At 39.0% G+C, this 22368-nt stretch overlaps 1 protein-coding gene across 9 annotated transcripts in view; it reads right to left on the reverse strand.

Moving 5' to 3' along the window:
- inpp4b (inositol polyphosphate-4-phosphatase type II B) overlaps nucleotides 1-22368 on the reverse strand; it is a 173914-nt gene that overhangs the window by 133333 nt on the left and 18213 nt on the right. For 5 of the 9 annotated variants that reach the window (XM_079895337.1, XM_079895338.1, XM_079895333.1 and 2 more), the window contains exon 2: nucleotides 22148-22264. In XM_079895337.1, coding sequence (XP_079751463.1) covers nucleotides 22148-22264 — 117 coding nt within the window. Of the gene's footprint in view, nucleotides 1-1492; nucleotides 1787-5427; nucleotides 5588-22147; nucleotides 22265-22368 lie in introns of those variants that run through there. The other 4 variants (XM_079895334.1, XM_079895340.1, XM_079895342.1 and 1 more) reach the window with 2 other exon arrangements.

Genomic DNA, 22368 nt, shown 5'->3' on the forward strand with positions numbered 1-22368 from the left:
GCATGAGCATAAACCAAATACATTGACAAAACAAGCTATTTATACAAAAAAAAAAAAAAATCTATGTAACAAATATACAGCAAATAAGTGCACACACACACACACACATACAGAGAGAAACAGTGGAGATGCATTCCCTCAGCAGTTTATAGATAGAGTAAGATAATCTACTCATCATTCAAGCTCACGAACAAAACTTGACGAGTATTTCCTGAAGGAAAAAGCAACACGATCAAGGCAGCAAAAGATGTTACGGTTTAAAGTGAGTGTATCTTAGTCTTTGATTCGGTGAATGAAATGCTGCATCAGAGGCGCTTTGTCACGTCACGCACCACAGACACATCTTCACACAAGAAACAACACATGCGACGATGTACAGTTACATATATGCAAGGAAGACCAATCATGGTGCATGTAGATATCGCAGTGACATAGTTACCGCTGGACTCTATCAATGTAAGTCAACAGAAAATGTTCAAAATGTAATCTCAAATAAATAAATAAAAGTTTAAATTTACAAAAATACTTGAGAGACGATTTTTTTTATCGACCAACATATCGTTCAGAACACTTAATCAACCAATATTGAGCCAGAATGTCAGTTCTAGTGACAATTAACCATGTTAATTTACCTTATAATTAACAATTGTCAAAAGACAAACTACTTCGGTTTTTAATTTTTATATATAAAATCTTGTTTCATTTGAATAAATACTTAATATTGGCACCAAAAAAATCCATTTTGGTCTGAAGCAAATCAGGTTGACCGCTCATGCTTAGCAAAGCCAACACTGAAATTACTGTCAAAATACATTTTAAATGGAGAGCATCAAACAGTTCAAACAGAATTAAATCCAGCCGTTTAATACCAAGTGTTGAACAAACCCTCGCCAGAAGAATGTCTGAGGAAAATCAACATTGTGCTGCTTTGCAAGAACAAACAGATTAGCCAGAGAAAACAGAAAAAGCGAAATGAGAGGCTTCCTGACACACATAATGAGTTATGATCACTGGCTGCTGTCACTTTCTCTCTGTTGGAGGCTTAAAAACAAACTTGATCGTGCCCTCGCCTCGTCACTGGAGGAAGTGTGCATGCAACACAAACACCCGCTTACCTTGCTCTCTAAATGAAGACACACCACAGACGTCTGCTGTTTATATCAAACTAATCATGACTCCAGACTAACCCAACCGCCTCAAAGAAACTTTCAGCCTGTTAGGATTCAAAAACCGTTATGCACTTTATTTAAAAATCATTTGGCAACATCCCCAAAAGGGAGATTTGCCACATTTAGCTCACGTCTAAGGACAATTTTGTCCCCAAACTCTAACAAACACACATGTGGCTCATCAAAGACGACACGTCTCACACTCCAAATCCCCAACCATGTCAGTCCAGCACCAACCAGTCCATCCCACCTGTGAGTTGGGGTCATGCGTGTCCATACCTTCACAAACACACTTAAACACAGCACCCTGAGAGCAGACTCACTTGTTAAGAGTAGCGCTGGTCCTCAGAGGAAGTGTCCTAGCGAAGCTGTCGCGGGGCAGGACCGCCTCACAGGGCTTCTGCGCGACACCACATCTCCTCCTGATAAACTGTGCACTGGTACATTTGCAGCCTCCTTCACGTCTACGCATAGCAGCCGGAGCGAGCAAACACACATGCACACACACGCGCACGCATGCAGAGCAGCGACACGACCCGACTGACTGAATCAACCACTGCAGTTCTGAGCCGACGCCAGAAACACTGAGACAGACAGACAGAGAGAGAGAGAGAGAGAGAGAGAGAGAGAGGGAGAGAGAAAGGGGGAGGGAGTAAGACTGGGGAGGCGTGTAACACTGAGAGATTAAGGAAGGAAGAGAGAGAGAGAGAGAGAGAGAGAGAGAGAGAGAGAGAGAGAGAGAGAGAGAGCAAAACTAGGTGAGAGAAAGAAACCTCACACGGGTTGAACAGTGACAGGGGTCAGTGACTCAACAGCTACTTGAATTAACACACACAAACAGACGCTGATTGTGTGGTAACGTGTGTGTATGTGTGAGAGAGAGACGTATGGTTCATATATGGTTGATATTTGAGTGCATTTGCTCTGCAGTCGGAGGAATTAGTTTTACAGGCTTTACAGGCTTACAGCTAATCCACAAACACGCACATGCATCAGAGCCATGTTTTCTGAGAAAAAGCAGGCTGTGTCTCTTCAAATATATATATATTTTGTATTGTATGCTAAAATATTTGACATTACAAACCAGACATTACAGAACATTAGATTAAATACCATATAAACCATATTTTCTCTGAAGTAAAAGGTGTTTGCAAAAGCTCCGACTGTGCTGTTTCTGCAGATCTGTGGCTCTATATTTCTAATTTCCCCCTGAAAATTCTCAGAAGTCGATATAGTTGGGCAAACTTCTATTGTGCTGAAGAGGAAACTCCACTGAATATCATTTTTGCATTTCCTTTTTCTCCAATAGCAAAAGAAAAAAATCCCGATGGCATTACTATGACTTCACAAAAGAGAAAAAAATAGTGAGAGATTGATTACATTGATCAGAAAAGAGAAAGAGGTCAAATTTGCAGTAACTCTTTTGGCCTTTATACTAGAAACACTTACACACTGAAACGGTACGATAAAGGATTGGGTCATTAGCCTACTCTGTTCTGATTGGTCAGAAGGCCCGGTCTGTTGTGATTGGTCTACTCTGCTCTGATTGGTCAGATGACCCAGTCTGTTGTGATTGGTCTACTCTGCTCTGATTGGTCTACTCTGTTCTGATTGGTCAGATGGTCCAGTCTGTTGTGATTGGTCTACTCTGCTCTGATTGGTCTACTCTGTTCTGATTGGTCAGAAGGCCCAGCCTGTTGTGATTGGTCTACTCTGCTCTGATTGGTCTACTCTGTTCTGATTGGTCAGAAGGCCCAGCCTGTTGTGATTGGTCTACTCTGCTCTGATTGGTCAGATGACCCAGTCTATTGTGATTGGTCTACTCTGCTCTGATTGGTCAGATGACCCAGTCTGTTGTGATTGGTCTACTCTGCTCTGATTGGTCTACTCTGTTCTGATTGGTCAGAAGGCCCAGCCTGTTGTGATTGGTCTACTCTGCTCTGATTGGTCAGATGACCCAGTCTATTGTGATTGGTCTACTCTGCTCTGATTGGTCAGATGACCCAGTCTATTGTGATTGGTCTACTCTGCTCTGATTGGTCAGATGACCCAGTCTATTGTGATTGGTCTACTCTGCTCTGATTGGTCAGATGACCCAGTCTATTGTGATTGGTCTACTCTGCTCTGATTGGTCAGATGACCCAGTCTATTGTGATTGGTCTACTCTGCTCTGATTGGTTAGATGGTCCAATCTGTTGTGATTGGTCTACTCTGTTCTGATTGGTCAGATGACCCAGTCTGTTGTGATTGGTCTACTCTGCTCTGATTGGTCTACTCTGTTCTGATTGGTCAGAAGGCCCAGCCTGTTGTGATTGGTCTACTCTGCTCTGATTGGTCAGATGACCCAGTCTGTTGTGATTGGTCTACTCTGCTCTGATTTGTCAGATGACCCAGTCTGTTGTGATTGATCTACTCTGCTCTGATTGGTCAAAAGGCTCAGTCTGTTGTGATTGGTCTACTCTGTTCTGATTGGTCAGAAGGCCCAACCTGTTGTGATTGGTCTACTCTGTTCTGATTGGTCAGATGACCCAGTCTATTGTGATTGGTCTACTGTGCTCTAATTGGTCAGATGACCCAGTCTGTTGTGATTGGTCTACTCTGCTCTGATTTGTCAGATGACCCAGTCTGTTGTGATTGGTCTACTCTGCTCTGATTGGTCAGAAGGCCCAGCCTGTTGTGATTGGTCTACTCTGCTCTGATTGGTCAGATGACCCAGTCTATTGTGATTGGTCTACTGTGCTCTGATTGGTCAGATGACCCAGTCTGTTGTGATTGGTCTACTCTGCTCTGATTTGTCAGATGACCCAGTCTGTTGTGATTGGTCTACTCTGCTCTGATTGGTCAGAAGGCCCAGTCTGTTGTGATTGGTCTACTCTGCTCTGATTGGTCAGATGACCCAGTATGCTGTGATTGGTCTACTCTGCTCTGATTGATCAGATGACCCAGTCTGTTGGGATTGGTTGATTAAATTGATTAAATAGTACTTATACACCTTGGTTGTCAATTAAGACTAAAAAAATATTAATGTTACAGAGGCAAATTTAGTGGAAAAAAACAAAAACAGTGTAGGGTCACATGAGAGAGCGCGGAGATTGGCTGATTACCCTGTCAATGCCATTATTCAGCCCGCAAATCGGTATAAATATGTCAAACCAGTAAAAATGTAAACAACTTAACCACTCAGGCATCACCACGTTTGGTCACGTTTGAATCGTGATGACCTTGAAATGATGATCAGCTCATTTTTTTAGCTAAATCTGCACCTCCTTTTTTATGGTAGCTTCAGTGTTTACAGATAATTTGATGACTAATGGTCTGAAACGAAGTTGAGAATGTGAAAGCAAAACAAACTGTGATTGGCCACAATATATGTCAATCTCTTCAGGTCTAAGTAGGCGGGTCTTAACCAATATAAGCTGCTTATTCAGGCATATGACGATCAAAAGTCTAGCAGGGTAAAACTGTTACATAACCTCTCACGCTAGTGGAACTGCATGATGACAAATTTACATTACATTATTAAATAATAACTTCTTAATTCCTGAGCTAAGCAGTCACTTCAACACTTTGAGTCTTTGAGTCTACTAATACTCTAATGAGAGTTATTTGCCATGTAGTTGCAAAGTTGCTTATAGTTGACCATCGAAATAAAGTGTAACCAATATACATCACCATAGGCCTAGAATTTCAATATCTTAGGCATGTTTGTTTAAGATTAATCTGATAAGATAAGTCTGCTTTTTCTTTTACTCTAAACAACCTTTAAACTGAAAGCAACTTCTAAAACACACACACAGAGTCATAATGACAAAACACAGGTCATACTGCACTGATAAAGAAGTTCAAAGAGCACACTTCAGATGCTGTAGGAATTTATACATACACATCTGCTTACTACCAACATATTCATATTCTGAGGTGTATACGAGCGATTGAGACTGAACTTCCCTTCATGACCTGATGTAATTCCTACTGAACATGACACATGGACAGAAGCAGTCATGAGCTCTTATATAGGCTGATGTTGTCTAGACTAACGTCTTGACAATTAAGCAACAGTGGGATCATGTGAGTATGTGTACTTTCTATTAAAGGTTTATTAATTCAAGTATACATGCAAGTCTACAACTCAGTCAAATTAACAGAGAAACACAGCTTGCATACACCTTCACTCACAAGAAGTATGGTTAATATACAAGACTGCAACAAAATGATGCATCAGAAGTAACGCGGCACAAACACATGGAGAGTGACCTACCAGCTTGAACTTCAGACCCAGTAATGCTTCTTAACTTCCACAAACAGCAACAGGCCTTTGAATCAAAGAATCATACTGTAAACTTATCCTTGATCAGACTTACTCCATGTGCCGAAACACAACTGAGTGAACAACTCTTCACACAAGAAAACACAGAGTCATTCCAACACATGCCCATGCTCGCCTCAAACCTCCACGTGACCGTTGTTACAACTGACAGTGATGAACAAGTCAGAATTGGCTCCCTTTTAGTTCATGAACTGGAAGAGGAATTTACCTAATTGCAGTTCAATGGAATTTCATTATCTTATGTCTGTACATTATCCTACTTCTTACCAAATGAATAAATAAATGGACAATATTGATTTGAGTTGAAACTATTCTATTAAGCTAGAAGAAAGAGACAGCAGAGTGATACGTGAGACATGAAACCAGCACAGCTATGTAGAAAATCAGTCAATTAGGCAGTTTAACGGCCTTTTACAAAATACTTAGCAGAATGACACGACTGACCAATCAGAATGGAGTATTCCAGAGTCATAAAGATGTAGATATCTGAACGTGCCTGGATTACTTTTCCATTCGGCTCCAAGTCTCACTCCAGTGTCAGACCTCGAAGGGTCCCGGTGATCCCCCAGAGCTAATCAAACTGAACTTTGAGTCGTCTCTGGCCTCAGGTGTGGAGAGCCAATCCAAACGCTTCCCTCTGAGGGATTTCAACCACAGTTTCAATTCAACTGGGGGAGTTACAGAAAGGAAAACTGATACAGGGCTTGACACTACCACCCGGCAACCCAAATATACAGAAATATCTGAAACGCTTCCAATACTCATTTTCCACAGAATAGACACACGCTCTCTCTCATCTCTTTGACAGCGAGTGACACACAAACCCGCCTCTCCTCACTCACTCGCCTCTCCTCACTCACTTTCCAATGCCAAGGTCTCGATGTCAAAATTGTGGCCAGTGAAAATGTGAAAACCAATAGCCATAGGGTTGCAAATATATATATATATATATATATATATATATATATATATTGCACTTCACTTCATTTATTTATTATATTTGCACACATTAATTACTACATGTATGTAGTATTCAACCAATACAGTGTTAATATAACTGTTCTTCTTTACAACCGGAAATCTTAGTTTTATCTTTATTCGATCTTTGTTTTATCTGCAGTTTATATAGTTATATTGCACAGAATTAATTATATCACTTCTAAGAGCAAGATGATTAAATGTGTTCAAAGAAATAATCATCAGTCAATTAGGGGCCATGTGGTTTAGAGGTCAAAGGTTAGAGTGGTTGAGGGTTCTTATCTCACATACTGTGTGTCACAGAATCAGATAGTTTTGTTTCACAAGAGCAGCTTGTTTTCCTGTCGCTTTGAAGCATGCAGGTGGGCGGCTCGGCAGATAAAAATGACAATGACACGAAGATGCACAAGCTTGATCATCTCAGAGAGATCACAAACAGCACAGAGTAAAGATTCACAAAACTGCACTCGATGAGAAATAACATCTGGCTGCCCAACATCAACAGAGTGGCTTCTGGCTGTAGTAACTCTGTGATACGCTTTGACTTTGAAGACTTTTCAGCACAAGGTCATTTTAGAGTTACTCAAATGTGCAGTCAATACACTTGAATTAATGCACCTCAAATAACCCATGGCAACAGTGGGGGCAAAAAAAAAAAACGCTTTTGATGCTGGTCAGGAAAGAACCGTTAAACACACACACGCACACACACACACACACAAACGCCTCTGGGTGAAACTATCATGCTGCGTCTCTTTGACATACAGGAAGTCCAATTAAGGAAGTGCTTTGAGTCTGGCTCTGTTCTAAAATCTAGTGAGCTGCCTATATAGGCAACATGACTGAAATGGATCATACATCAGAGGTGGTTTAGACTGTTTTTAGCCCCTCTAAAACTATAATCACCTATTTGAAGGATAGGGCCAGTGTTGCTTCAATAAAGTTTATAATGTTCACGTGTTTTTAAGTCTTATCAGTTTTTAAACATTGATGTGATTTTAAGCCAATCAAGCGCAAGACGCTGTGAAAGAAACTTAATTTGGTACTCGCACGCTGTGATAGATCGTTTACACAAGTACACGCAAAATGATGTCAAAACGCCCATTATGACGTGTAATCACGCAAACACAGTCGATTATGTCTTAAGTGAACGAAAATATCGGGCCCGTGTCAATATAACGGATTCGTTATACATTGGGTAAAATAGTCTAAAAGTATGCATGACAGTTTGTATATTAGATACATTGTAGTATTGAATGATTTATATTTACAAATCAACATTTCTCACTTTGACTGCATGGATTTTTTAATGAGCTTGTTAAATTATGCTGCCTACCTTCTGAAACAGCCTTTGCTTTGTGATTTAAAAAGCTGCCTACATAAGCACTAGACTTTACACCCACAATGAGCCTTAGCATTAACTACAAAGATGCCAATTCTGTCCTAATCAGTACATCAAATCAACTAATCGTGTCTGTAAAGTGCTTATGGCAACATGTGACCACAAAAAAAAATAAAAAAAAATAACACATGCTTATGCCAAGCATTGAATATTGGTATATTATTAATGTTGTCGCACATGGTCAGATGTGTTTAAAACATTTGATGTAGAAAATCTGAAAAAAACTAAATAAAATGAAGTTTAAAAATACCTGAACCAGTGCAAGGACAGAAAAAAATTAAATTAAATTAAATTAAATTAAATTAAATTAAATGTAATATATATATATGCGTAAACCCAATCAGATCAGAGATTATGGTAAGTGCTGCCATGTGTAAAACGCATCAGGTGGAGCTTGAACAATCTCTCTAAAGGCTGAGGCTGTTTGAGCGCTGGAATAACCCCTACTTCAGAAGAAAGCTGCCATGAGCCGACCTCCATGGATATATTACAGTAACAGTAAGCCAGTTTTACATTGAGAGATTAAAGTAAGCCCAGCACTGAACTCACCCTTGACCCACTAATACAAACCAGGTGACAGAATATGAATCAGTTATGAGCGGGAGGAAGAAGTGAGACCACCTTAATTACATTTCAAAATGAAAAACGCATTACAAAATTGATCTGGACAAATCCCATCTTGTAGAACCTGGAATGGGATTATAAAGGGAAGGGATGACTGGAGCGTCTGAAGAATGAGTTTCTGAAAAGATTTGTGATGTTTGACTAAACCACAGCACCTCCAGAAGGGTCCATCAATACCTGACAGAAGCGCTGGAGTGTTTCACTGCAGGACACACACTGTACGCTGGGCATCAAGTGCCATCCAGAGCCATTTGAGTTTTATTCATATTTTCAATTAGCTTTTATTTTTATTCATGTTCATTTTAGTTTAATCATTTCGTTATGTGCTTGTGTCATTTTATTAGTTTTTTTTTATTTATTTTATTTTAAATATTGGCACTTAGGTTTAATTTATTTTTATTTCAGTTTTATTTTTTCAACAAATTTTTATATTTAATACTATTTCAGCTTATTTCAATTAAGAGAGATGTTTCTAATAGTTTTAGTTAGAAATAAACTATTTGTTGTAACTTATTGAACATAAAAAGTAACAAAAACTGAAATTTCAGTCAGCATTTACTCACCCTCATGTGCTTTTTCATTCTGTGGAACACAAAAGAATATAGAATATATTTTGAAGAATGTTTCAAATGTGTTTGTGCATACAATGAAAGTCAATGTGGTCCAAAACATATTTGTGTTCTATAGAAGTTTCAATTTATTTGATAACATACAGACATAACATACATATATATATATATATATATATATATGTGTCTATTTTGTTTAAATCACTATTTCAACATAGCATTTTACAGTTTTTAATGATAACAGCCCCAAATCAATCCATCCGTGGCATATTCGTTAAATGTAATGATTGAACAAATGCCAGTATATCAAAATCAAAAAGATAACATTATGTATTTTATGGTTACATTCTGTTCATTATTAGACATTTTAAATAAATAAATAAATAAAACCTTTTACTTCCTTGCACTAACATCTTAATTCTAAACATCTAAATTACAAGAGAAACAACTAGCTTGCAGCATAATGCCATAATCATAATTCATAATCATAATCAAATTCAACATACTATAGTGTTTTATTATTTAAAATTAGCAGAACGACCCAAAATCAATCCAGCTGTGGCCTATTTGTTAAATATTATGATTGAATAATGGCAATAATATAACATCATATATTTCATGGTTACATTATATGCAGCATTGGACATTTTAATGGAAATTTTACTTAATAAATAAACACAATCATGCACTTTTACTTCCTCGCACAAACATCTAAATTTGCTGCAGTATATACAATAATAATCGGCTTGCTGCACAATGAACTCCATCATGCCTCGAGTTGTTCCCGAATGCCACATCGGTATTATCTTACCCACAAGCCTTGTCATGGCGCCTCGGCACTTTTATAACTGTGACAGTCTTCACGCGGCGGTAAAACAGCAGATGCTCACTAACTCCCGTCTGCACGTAAAATTCAGCAGCTGCTTTCTTTCATTTGACTGCTTCATTTGTCTAACAACCAGTCAGCCAAGTTTGCTCACGTTCTGGCACTTTGCCACTTTCCACCGCTATAAAATCAAGAAGCAGACATCCAAATCACTATTAATATTCGGCGCTGTATAAAACCCTTTGACCGTTTACAATGGCACTGTATTAACAACCTAATTCATCACTCTTCACCTCCACACCTTCATGGAGACGCTGTTTACTGGCCGCTCAGTCATTACTGCTCAGAGGGGAAGCTCAGCCAAAGAAAACTCACACCAAAACCAAACAACAGCTCATAGTGACCACATCTGTCAAGCCCCCAAAAAAAGGACAAAAAACACCATAAAAGTACTTTTTACCAGGGATTTTAAAACTATAGAGTGCATTAGTGCCTGCCCCTTTTTTTCAGCGCCGTTGGTTATGGAAGTATTTTTTCTATTCAATTGTCCCATAGGGATTTCAAAAAAGTCTTTGTTAATAAGGGTTACAAGCCATGAACCAAGCTAATCGGCTACGAGGTGAATCACAACACTGCAAACTTTAATTTAAAGCAAAAAAAAAAAAAAAAAAAAAACTTTTTTTTCCAACTCTCTGATTGGTGTAATTGTCTGTACAGCATCATGGGTAATGTAGTTTTTCAACATGATCATTTTAAAAACTATGCTGAAATAATGCGGGCTGACGTCTTCAGCAGAAGCAAATACCATCGATTAACATCTTTGCAGCTCACGGAAGGTCTGTATTTAAAGGTTTATAAGTTACCATTAAAAATCAATTTCCCTATGGAGAAATTCAATGGAGTTTTTACTTCCTCAACCAGACTTTTGCACTCTTTAGAGAGCCTGTGAAAGAAAGTAAAAAACAAAACAAAAAGTACATAACTAAATGTATTTTTAGTGCCCTTAATGTTAACATCAAAATATGTATATTTAAATTTTTCATTTAAAATTTTTACATTGGTTATTAAATATTAAAATGAAATAATTCATGCAAATCAGTAAATAATGACAGCAAAATGTTTTTAAAGGTAGAAAATCTTCAGGAAACCCTGTCAAGTTAAAGGCATGAACAATTAAGACGAAATTTACCGGAAGCCCAGGCTCTTCTTCATCGAGAAATATGATGGAATATGAAACAATTCCACGCGTACGAACACGAGTACATGCTGCGCTCGCGACCAGCGGCCGCCGTGCCATTTTCCTCTGCCAGAATCCTTTGAATGACAGAGCATTAACATAAAATTAGCATAAACAAATGAGCGTAATGCGACGGCCACGGAATTACCCTGGCAGACGGGAATGAGAAATGCGTGCTCATAAAGCATTCCCTTTCAGATGAGTTCGGATGTTTCAAGGACTGTTTTGAAACGACGCCATGATTGTCGCCGAACAAAACACTAATCAACTTGGTGTGTGGCCCGGGACATCTTAATGATCTCTCTGTCTGTCTATCTGTCTCACGCGCACACACACACTGACCGAAGCGTGCAGGAAATACAAACACCACTTGTCAACTCTAAGTCCTGGTCTTTTATATTAAAGCCCTTCGCTCCTCTTTCCAGCCTTAAATTAGGAATAACTGGAGAAGGCCTGAGCGCAGGGGTGGTGAAGAGGGAGAGGTGGCTTTTCATTTAGATTGACAGGGCGGCGTTATCAGCGTGAAGCACCTGTGCGGGGTCAGTGCCGAAAACCGAAGCGCAACCAAAGCCGATCCCGGCAGTCGTCGCTGCTGTAATTGCTTCCATTGACCCTCCTCTGATCGGCTTGGGCATCTCTGACAGGCCGGTCAGATGTTACTGATCTCTGCAAGTATCACATGCAGATGTGCTCCCGTTCAAACAGATGCTCCTAATAATAATAACAACAGTAAAATAAAACAAAATGATAAAACAAAACTAAAACCCACCATCAATAGCTAGTTCCTTTAAGACCGTCATGAAATGTAAACAGATTTTTTTAGATATTAGTTAATGTCTGTTAGCTATAAATTAAAAATAATAGGAAATAAAAATTAAATAGAAATAATATATATACAGTGCTATGCATAAGTTTAGACACCCATGCTAAAGTTGACTAAAAAGAGGAATAAAAAATCATCTTTTGGAAATTGAACTTAATGCCTTAATTAAAAGAAATTAGGAAAAATCCAACCTTTAAGGACACCAATTTTCTTTGTGAATGAATAATGTATCGTACATAAATAAATGTTCTTCCTTAAAATACAGGGTGCATAAGTCTGGACACCCCTATGTTAAATTCCCATAGAGGCAGGCAGATTTTTATTTTTAAAGGCCAGTTACTTCATGGATCCAGGATACTATGCATCCTGATAAAGTTCCCTTGGCCTTTGGAATTAAAATAGCCCCACATCATCACATAGCCTTCACCATACCTAGAGATTGGCATGGTTTTATTTCAGTTAGACTAATAGCTGGTTTGATTTGCATTGAGAGATGATCTTATGGAAAGTCCTCCATGCCAATCTCTAGGTTCTGCTGAGCTTCTGCTGGCCTGGACCAGACTAGATGTTGACATGTGGCCTTGTTAGAAGATGATATTCGCTTAAACTCTAACTGGTCATAATGTTTTGGCTCATACATTTTTTCCTCAAAAGCGGGACCACCCACGAGTCTGTTGGCCAACTCAAGTACACAAGCACACACTTGCAAAAAAAAGAGAGGCGAAACACACAAGCAGTGCAAATAAAAGATTTCCCGCTGTCTTTTGTAGCACTGGGCGGAAACAGAGCCAGAAAAGCACACATTTGTGTGTTGGTTGCACATGATGAGCAGGTGCTGATAGTCGGTTTGCTGCTTGCACACATAAACGGAGAGATGGTTCCCCGCAGAGAATGCTGGGAAGGTCTTCAGGTGCACACCATTAGATTACAGGCTAAAAGCAGACGGGATGCTGGGATATCACAGCGGGAGAGCGGCGTGCTTGTGTCGGCTCTCGCTGGCTGAGGCCACTATCTGTGTGTTGTTTGAAACAGATCCAGGAGCGGCTAGTGTAAACGTGCGGATGTCTCGCTCCAGATCCGCCTTTGTTTCATCTTCATCTCTTTGTACAGCTTTGATCTGCGCTTCTCTCCGGATTAAAGACGCCTCGCCCTGCAGGGAAAGGACGAGAACTGACGTTCCTCTTCATCTGCATGTCGTGACGGTATCATTTTCAAACAGGATGATGAAATGAGATGTGATCGTGATGTCAAAGAAATGTATGGATTCTGACAAGTCACGTCTCTGGGGAAGATCAGATGTTTCGTTCATGATGCCGTTTGATTGCTGACGCTCAAAGTGACGTAACCACACCGTATGAGGGCGTCTTTCTCCACTGACGGCTTTGAAAAAGAGATTTATGTCATCGCTCGACAACAATCACGGGGAGAATTACATGTGAAGTTCGTCGAAGTAGATTAACAACTCGGACACTGGAAATCTGCTGAAATGCAAAAGATAATGAAATTGAGAATATTTATCCACAGATTTGTCAGCTTGTTCTGCTAATACTTTGGTTTATTTTTCCATTTCGAGAAGGTCAAGAAATTCTTCAGACTTCTTAAAAAACTTCCATCAAAAAGCAAAAAATAAATAAATAAATATTTCCGCCTTCTAAAAACTTATTTTAAATGAATAAATCATATTGTTGTATTTCTGTCTTATTTTCCAGTTAAAATAATTCATTTAATTACATTTAATTCATCCACAGCTTTGTCAGCTTGTTCACCTTTCATGTTTCTTTGCTCTTGTTAGATCTAGAAATTATTATAGCCTAAAAATTCTATCAAGAAGTTTTAAAAAAACAACAACAGATAAATAAATAAAAATAACAAATATTTTCCCAATTAAAATATCTAAAAAAAATAACTGGATAGAAAAAAAGACTTAAAACACATGTATATTAATTGTCTGGAAGATTTTATGACTTGTTTTCAGTATAAGCAACTTAAAAACAAGTGGAAAAAAGAGTTACATTCAAGATGTAATATGAAAACTTATTATCTTATTCTCTTTTGCTTAAAGCAAATTCATCTTGGCCAAGGTAAAAATGGCTAATTAAAAACTCATTAAGAAGTCATTATTTTGCAGTGCACGCATGCACTTTAAAAATTAGCTTGTACTTTAGATTGTTCTATTTAAATATCAAGGTTTTGAGTATGATATAAATGAATGTAATAAATATCTAGTTCAGTCATGAAACTCTAGATGGCACAGGCTGATGGGTCCTTTACATGCAATCTGCAAGTGATCACATGATTACCGCATGGCAAAAGCTGATTGGCCTCTGCTGATCCTGCAGCCAATGAGACTGCTTGCTCAAAATTTAAATAGTCTGGTTCAGTGTCTGACCTATCAGAGAAGACCAATTATAATAGACTGGGCCATCTGACCAATCACAACAGACTGGGCCATCTGACCAATCAGAGCAGAGTATTCTCTTGGAAAGGAGGGGTTTATAGAGACAGAATCCTCAATCAAACTGTTTCAGACACAGTGAGTAAAGAGGTGATGCTGCAATGTGTATTATGAGAAAATTTAAATGTTTGGATGCATGTAAATCTATTGTAGGAGACTCCAAAACAAAATTTGGAGCATTTAGCATAATAGGGGTACTTTCATATAAATAAATGCATGAACACTAAAATAAATAAATGCATAAATGTGTACATAAATCCATAAATAAATGCATACACACATACTGCAAAATTCCAGTTTCTTGGCTGGTATATTTTCACAGTTTCCTCACTATTTGCACATAGCCAAAACCTACTTTTGGACCCCTGCCCCAAACCATTTCTCACTCTGGATAAATTGATGTATGCACATCTGATAACTTTAATAACTAGTTTTTATACTTTTCAACGCGTTTCGGAAAATCAGTGATTATGCAAGCGCTTCTTCGCTCCCATGAGCACCTCCATGCATCAAGACAATCAAATTAAGGGGCGGGTTTATGGAGACTAAGTGATAAAAATATTCGTTCATTATCTGGTGGCGTGTTCCTTCTGAGCGTGAATGGAAATGAAGGAGCGCTTGATTAGCTGGTGCGCTGTTGCTGCGACAGCTATGACATGTTCAGCAGTCCAGCGGACAGTAGATAATTACTTTCTCCTGACAGGCAACTTGTAGCACAGCTATTAGTTTGCCTCTCAAAGTGCTTCTTAAATCAGGTACACAAGTGCTATGAGATATGAGAAGTCTTATCTGCATTGGCCGAATGCTTCTGCTCATTTCTTACACTTATTCTCTCTCTGTTTCTCTCTCTAACACAACATGCAATATGCAGTTTCATCAAGTTCATTTTATTTGCCACATTAAGTTTTCCACAATATCTCAAACTGAATCGTGATCATTCACAAGGTGATCTCCAATCATTTAGCGAGTTCAAAAATGAAGTGTCAATACACAGTTCTGACAGGGTTATGGACAACCGGGGGAAAAAACAATGCTAGATGCAAATAATAATATGCATAAAATGGTGTTATGATAATAATCCACACTTATAAGTTCAGTTCTGAACTTATAAGTGTGGATTATTATCATAACACCATTTTATGATAGCAAAATCAATAGGCTAATGATCTTTTATATTTGGTAGAAACAAAACAAATCAGAGAGATGCCAACATGGACATCAGGGATGGAAATTAGCACCCGCCACCAGCCAAATGCGGGTGATTTTGTGTTGTGGCGGGTAAACTCGCTTCACCTACCGGCCACCGTGGCGGGTAAATAAAAATAGCATACTGTTTCACACGGACGGCGGACACTTTTAGAGGAGGCACACCTTCAAAAAAATGTGGCGTTACATCGCAGGCGTTAAGAGGTCTGCAGAGAAAACATCTTTGCATTGACTTAACATTGAAATCACTCGCGCCTGACGCGCTATTCACGTCCGGTGTGAACGCACCATTTTAGACGGGAACGCGACGGTGGAGCGTTTTTAAGATTCCCACTCTGGAGGGTGGTTTCACTTCTTTGCGTTTTTAAGCCCCCAAAACGCCGTCGCCGTCTAAACGAAAGGCACATCTGATAAAATATTTTTACGTTTTCACCTGTAAACAGGGCCTAATAGTTTCATTGTTGGGACTAAAAACCTAAAACTGGAAGCCATAAAAGACCACGAATCATCCAAATGCCACATCCAGGTAAAAAAGAGAAATATATATAAGAGAGAAAGAGTGAATAAGAGAAAGAGAAAGAGAAAATGTCAGTATTTCATTGAGACTTGATTAAATAAACTGCTTAAGTATTGTAGATCTCTTGTAGCATTTTCACATGCAGTTACACATTGTCGGTTAAAAACAAGAAAGTGGCTGGTAAAAACATTGAGTGGCTGGTAGATTTTGAAATCCACCAGCCACAGTGGCCGGTGGACAAAAAAGTTAATTTCCATCCCTGATGGACATCCTCAAAAACCATGAACAAAACTACAAAGTAAAAGAAAATGTGCAAGACAAACTACAAAAAGGTTCACTTGCAACAAGATTTGTAAATTATTGGTTAGCAAAGAGCACAAATCCATCAAAACTGATTTGACATTTAAAGATAAAAAATTACTCAAACTAAAGACGCCTTATGCATTTATAAAATTGTTAATGTTTATGTTGTTTTAATAGTGTTGCATGAGCTTATGCAGTTCATAGTAATATTACAATCTTTCAATGTTTGATTTTTCAAAAATATATTCATTTAATTTTCCACATTAAACAATTCTGAAGCCAATTTGTAACAATTTAGCATCTTGAAGCCCAATCCCAGACAGCAACATAGTATCCACACCTGGACAGCGTGGAATCCAAGTCAGTGGACCAGATGTGGACCTGATCTGGGCCGACACTATGTTGCTGAGTCCTGAAGCTAAACTTGTTTTGTCCCAGCTAGTACTCCAGGAGCACAGAGATCAACAAGATGTAATATTAAAACAAACAAGCCACTGAAATAAATCATAATTTTCCAAGTTTCTTCATGCAGAGTAAGTGATTTGTAAGTAAAAGCTGTGCATTTAAAAACATGGAGATCTGCATCACTATCCATCTGATCCATCACAGTTATGAAGCAAAAGCAAACATGTCTGACTGGAATCTTTTGATCTTCAGATAAGCCACTATATATAGACAGCAATCTCTTGAGTAAGCTCAGACCGCAGAGCTGGACCTGACAGTAATGGAGCCCATACGACTCCAAAGCCCCCGCTGCGGGTTCAGAAGTTTGCGTTTTATTTAGTGCATAAACAAAGCCTATTTCTGGAATTTCAACCTCTTGAGAATATTGTGTTCTGTGGGTTGTTATCTTACTCTGTACTAGGGTTGCCAACTGTCCCGTATTAGCCGGGACGTCCCGTATATTGGGCCTAAATGATTTGTCCCGTACGTGGACCTCCCTTGTCCTGTCTATTGACTGCTATGCTGATCTAACCACTAACTAATGGGCTTCACATATGTAGACGTGCTACAAGCATGCACAAATAGCAACGGCGTTGCGACACTTGTTTTTTCCGCAAATGCCGCACTCGTAGGGCTGGGCGATAAAGCGATAACGATAATTATCGCAATATAATTTTTCGCGATAAAACAATATCAAGAGTTCGATAAATGTTCGATAATGTTAATGCGCCAAAAGCGGAACGAAACTCATTTGAACCGCGCGCCACACGGACCATTTATCCGCTCGGCTCAAAGTCCAAACGGCAGCGCAGCGCGAGCTCACTAGAGCCGATGCGTTTACTCTGATTGCTCTCGTCACGAGATCCAGTGAGAAGCGCTTGAGTTCAGCGAAGAACACAATGTCTCCGTGATTTAAACCAGTTTAAAGGCAGATGTAACAGCGCTGACAAACAGGAGAAACACGGAGGGCAGAAGGCTTTTCCGTCTACAAATTCCCATCATTTACCATGGATTTACTGTAACGTTAGCTTAGTAATATTAACTGCACCATGAAATGTAGGATATACATATTGAATTGTATTATATTATTAATGTAGACGATGTATTAAAGGACTGATGGAATATAATTACAGTATTTAATAATGTATTTAGGCTACTGTTTTTCATACAAATAACATAGAAACCATAAAGTTACATTTTGCCATGATAGTGAGGTTATCATGATCTAAATGCATGATACTGTCACGATCCACACTCAGGGAAACACAGGAAGATCCAATAATGCAAAATGGAATTTTAATAGGGAAATCCGTAATCAGAAACTAGTCCAGGCAAGGGTCAAAAATACAAAAAGCGGTCCAAAAACATAAAACAATAAACAGGAACAACAAGTGGAACAGACCTCACAAGTGGCGTGATGAAAAACAAGGAATCCGTAACAAACACAAAACAGGCAGGGTATTTATACACAGGGAAACGACAATGATAATGGGAAACAGGCTGAGTGCAATAATCAGTGATGAGGGACAGCTGAGTGCAATGAACAGACAAGGATCATGGGGAATGTAGTGCAAGAGTGTGCTGGACACCGTGAGGAAGGAGGACATCTAGTGGTGACCCAAGGAACATAAACCAGACACTGTGACAGATACTGGATGACCAATGGTTAAGTTTAATAAAACTCAAACAGTCAGAATATTACATTTTACCAAATAAAAATTAGCACATGCAGAAACTAAGAAATGAATAGTCCAATAAAGATATTTATTTTGTTAAGGAAAAATTACAAATGTTTGAATGTTCTACCTCAGATTTGTGAAATGTTCACCAGTTTGGCAAGAGTGTTTGTCATGATATGTTCTGACAATAAAGAGTAGTTTAAAACCACAATTAACGCTCTGGTTTCTACAACTTTCACTTAAGAGCAAAAATCTGCCTTTAAACTTGAAAGAAATAAAGATTTGACTTTTATCGTGATAATTATCGATATCGACTGACATAAAAAAAATTATCGTGATATTTTTTTTTTGGCCATATCGCCCAGCCCTACGCACTCGTTTTTTCGGACACTATGCCGCAAGCGAGATGAAAAAATCTCACATTTTCAGAATGCCGCAAGCAGGTCATGTAACATTGAACCAACCGATCAGCTTTGGCCTTTCCGTAACAACATTGAAAGCTCAGCCATGATGAACGAACAGCTGATCATCTGTACAAGGCAGGTTTTTTATTGCTCATCTCCATAAATATATCTAGCAGCAGAGCTAATGCAAGGGCTCGAAATCCATTTATCCTTTGCTGAAACTTCTTCATCATCATGGAGAACGCGGCTCATGATTGCTTAGCAACGGCAGACACCACGAGAGCGTTTAGTTTGTCGGTTTATTTGTTCTGCAAACTAGGTGTATGCGAGTAAAATGCGGCAGGAACATCTGTTTGTGTATGCATTATATTGCAAACAAATCATTATGATATTCACGGTAATACTGTAATGGCAAGTCCATGTTGAAAACAGTTGTGTACATTTTATTTCAGGATTCTTTGATGAATAGAAAGTTAAAAAAAACAGCATTAATCTGAAATAGAAAGCTTTTGTAACATTAAAATGTCTTTACTGTCACCTTTGACACATTTAATGCATTCTTGCTGAATAAAACTATTAACTAACTATAAACTTGTCTACGGCAGTTCATTGGAACGAATGTCTTTAAGGCGACATCTAGTGTATATATATCTATGCACCAGTCTGCGCACACGTCACACACCAGGATGCGCGCGCGCCCTCAGATCACTTGGACGTGGCTGTGTATAAGAGGTAAAAACGATATAAATACTGTTCGTTTTCTCACACAAATCGCTCGTTTCGTGTCTTAGGCCATCAATGTGTACTTACAATGGGGAATTGTTAAATTTGGACGATGGGGAATTGTTTTAATTTGGACTTCTCTGTGCATGCTCTTTGAGACAGTGACCACAGACCTGCATTAAATGACTGACAGACAAGAACGGTTTGACCTAAAAATATTGAAACTACTGCGGAAAAAAAGACACCTACATCTTGGATGCCCTTGAGGTAAATTAGATGCCCTTTAATTTCAAAGTGAACTATCCCTTTAAGGCCAGTTTTGCATGTAATAGTGCAAATTGCGCTATCGGAATTGGACCATTTGTTTGTAAAAAAAATAAAATAAATAAAAAAACATTGGCAATTGGAATCGGCCATGAAAAATCATGATCGGTGCATCACTATTGACCATGACATGACTAACATGACAAACTATCATGTTATTTTTTTGCCATCATCTAAATAATCAAGTTATACAGTAATTAAAGTTGAAGTGCCGGTAGGTAGAGCATTACAGAAATAACCCTGCTATTATTTTTTATCTATATATGTGAGATGCAATGCAGTCCACCTGTCCGTTCTGACTTCATGCCCTCTGGCAAGATCAAATCCAGTGAGAGCAATCGGGAAGTGTTTCCATCGCTCTTCCTGCTCTCTTATTCATGAGGCAGGGCTCGTACAGGAATACTAAAGTGTGAAGCTACAGGCGGACGAGGAAATGATGCTCAAATGAAACCTGAAGGATCTGCTCAGAATTTCAAAAACTCTCTTTCTCGCTCTCATTAGCATCTTCTGCTAATGTTCTGCTTCCTGAAGCTAGGCAGAAAGAAGTGGATTGGAACTGATTCACTGAAACGAAATGACTCAAACAGGCACAATATCGCTGGAGGAATCTAGGGTTGAAGAGTCTTGACAGCTCAACATTCCTCTTCAGGATTTAAACCCACAATCACGCAGTTGTGGCCTAATGGTTAGAGAGTCGAGGTTTCGACTCTCACAAGTGTTCACTACTCACTGCTCCTAATGTGGATGGGTTAAATGCAGAGGACAAATTCTGAGTATGGGTTACCATACTTGGCCTTCACGTCACTTCACTTCTTCTTCACTTAACAGCCTTGATCTTTAACCACTAGGCCAGACCAGCTTTGTGTCTGCTGTGGGAAAATAAATGTAATGAGGTCCTGACTCTCTCAGGGGGCTAATAAACATGACATACTGTACACACACAGCACTGGACAGGTGCTTTGTTCAGTGAAGCTGAAGGCCTGCAGTGATAAACTCTCTGTGATTAATGCCAATACATTTCACTTCCCGGCCAAAAAAATAATAATAATAATTAATTCGCTGTTTGGATATAAATAGGCAAATGCTTAAGAGTGCTTGATTGTATCACTACTGTAGTGATTATTATGTTTCTAGCATGATATATCTTTGGCAACAGTTATTCTAACTCTAATAGATTAAACAACCTTTAATTGCCATCAGGATGGAAGGTGGGTATAGTCTCACCAATTTTTAAATCAGGCGACAAAACAAACATTTCAAATTATCGCCCCATCAGCATCCTCCCTGTCGTGTCTAAGGTTGCAGAAAAGTGGATCGCCAAGCTGCTGAATAAACACCTCAGCCACGGCCATTCTCTCCTGCACCCCATGCAATTTGGGTTTCGCCAGTACCACTCCACAGAGACGGCAAACTGTGTCTTCATAACAAACAGTGAAATCCTTGCTTGAGAAAACCACCTGTGTTGGAGCAGTCTTTTTGGATTTAAAGAAGGCGTTCGATATAGTAGATCATCGATATCTAAAATGATCTGCCAAACGCTTGTCAAAAAGTCAATTTCCAAATGTATGCTGATCTTTAAGTAATAGACTTGGCTGCTTACAAACAATGGCCATCTTTGAATATCTCTCACTGTACGACGCAGGACCACCGTTTAGGAGCCAAGACCACAGAAATCACCACGATTGGTCATCTTTCGTCTGGGACAGCCCAAACTCGTACAATGTGTACCGAGCATTAAAGTTGGCAAATTTCGCTAGTACATCTGCATATCCTGCTTTGTTATCAGATTTTGTCTGTGAAATGATATCTAATTTCTTTGGTGTTGTCTGCAGAATGGACCGCTGTGACAGAAATTAAATTACTGTCAATTTGTGGCAGAATAAAACGTCAATGTGCCAGACTTTATGCAAAATAATCAAACATGTGGCTTGCAAGACAACGTCTGATTTATAGACTAAAGCTGCAGCTCTCAATGATTTTGTGACAGAAATTACCAAGCATGTGATTACAAGAAAAAAAACATTCAGGGTTTAGCAAACAACACGGACCAGAGACTGAAATCTGCAGAGCAACAGCTGAAAGGACCCGAGACGAGAAGAGCCGTAACACGAGTGTTGAGAGAAACCTCTTCACTCACCGTCTGCTGGTGGCCGTCATTCACACCGTAGACGCTGAGTTTGATGAGTGTCTCACTGCAGACGGGACAATCAGGTGGGAAACTCCCTCCAGTGAGGAACACGGGATCTCTTCTTCTCTGCAATGAGGAAAGAGAGCAGGAGGTGAGGATGAGAACTGAACCAACAGCGAATCTGCAGCACGCATGGTCACTCCTTCACTTTTTCAGTGGCAGATAAAGTG

The sequence above is a fragment of the Squalius cephalus genome (assembly GCF_949319135.1).
Source record: "Squalius cephalus genome assembly, chromosome: 2".
Taxonomy (NCBI): domain Eukaryota; kingdom Metazoa; phylum Chordata; class Actinopteri; order Cypriniformes; family Leuciscidae; genus Squalius; species Squalius cephalus.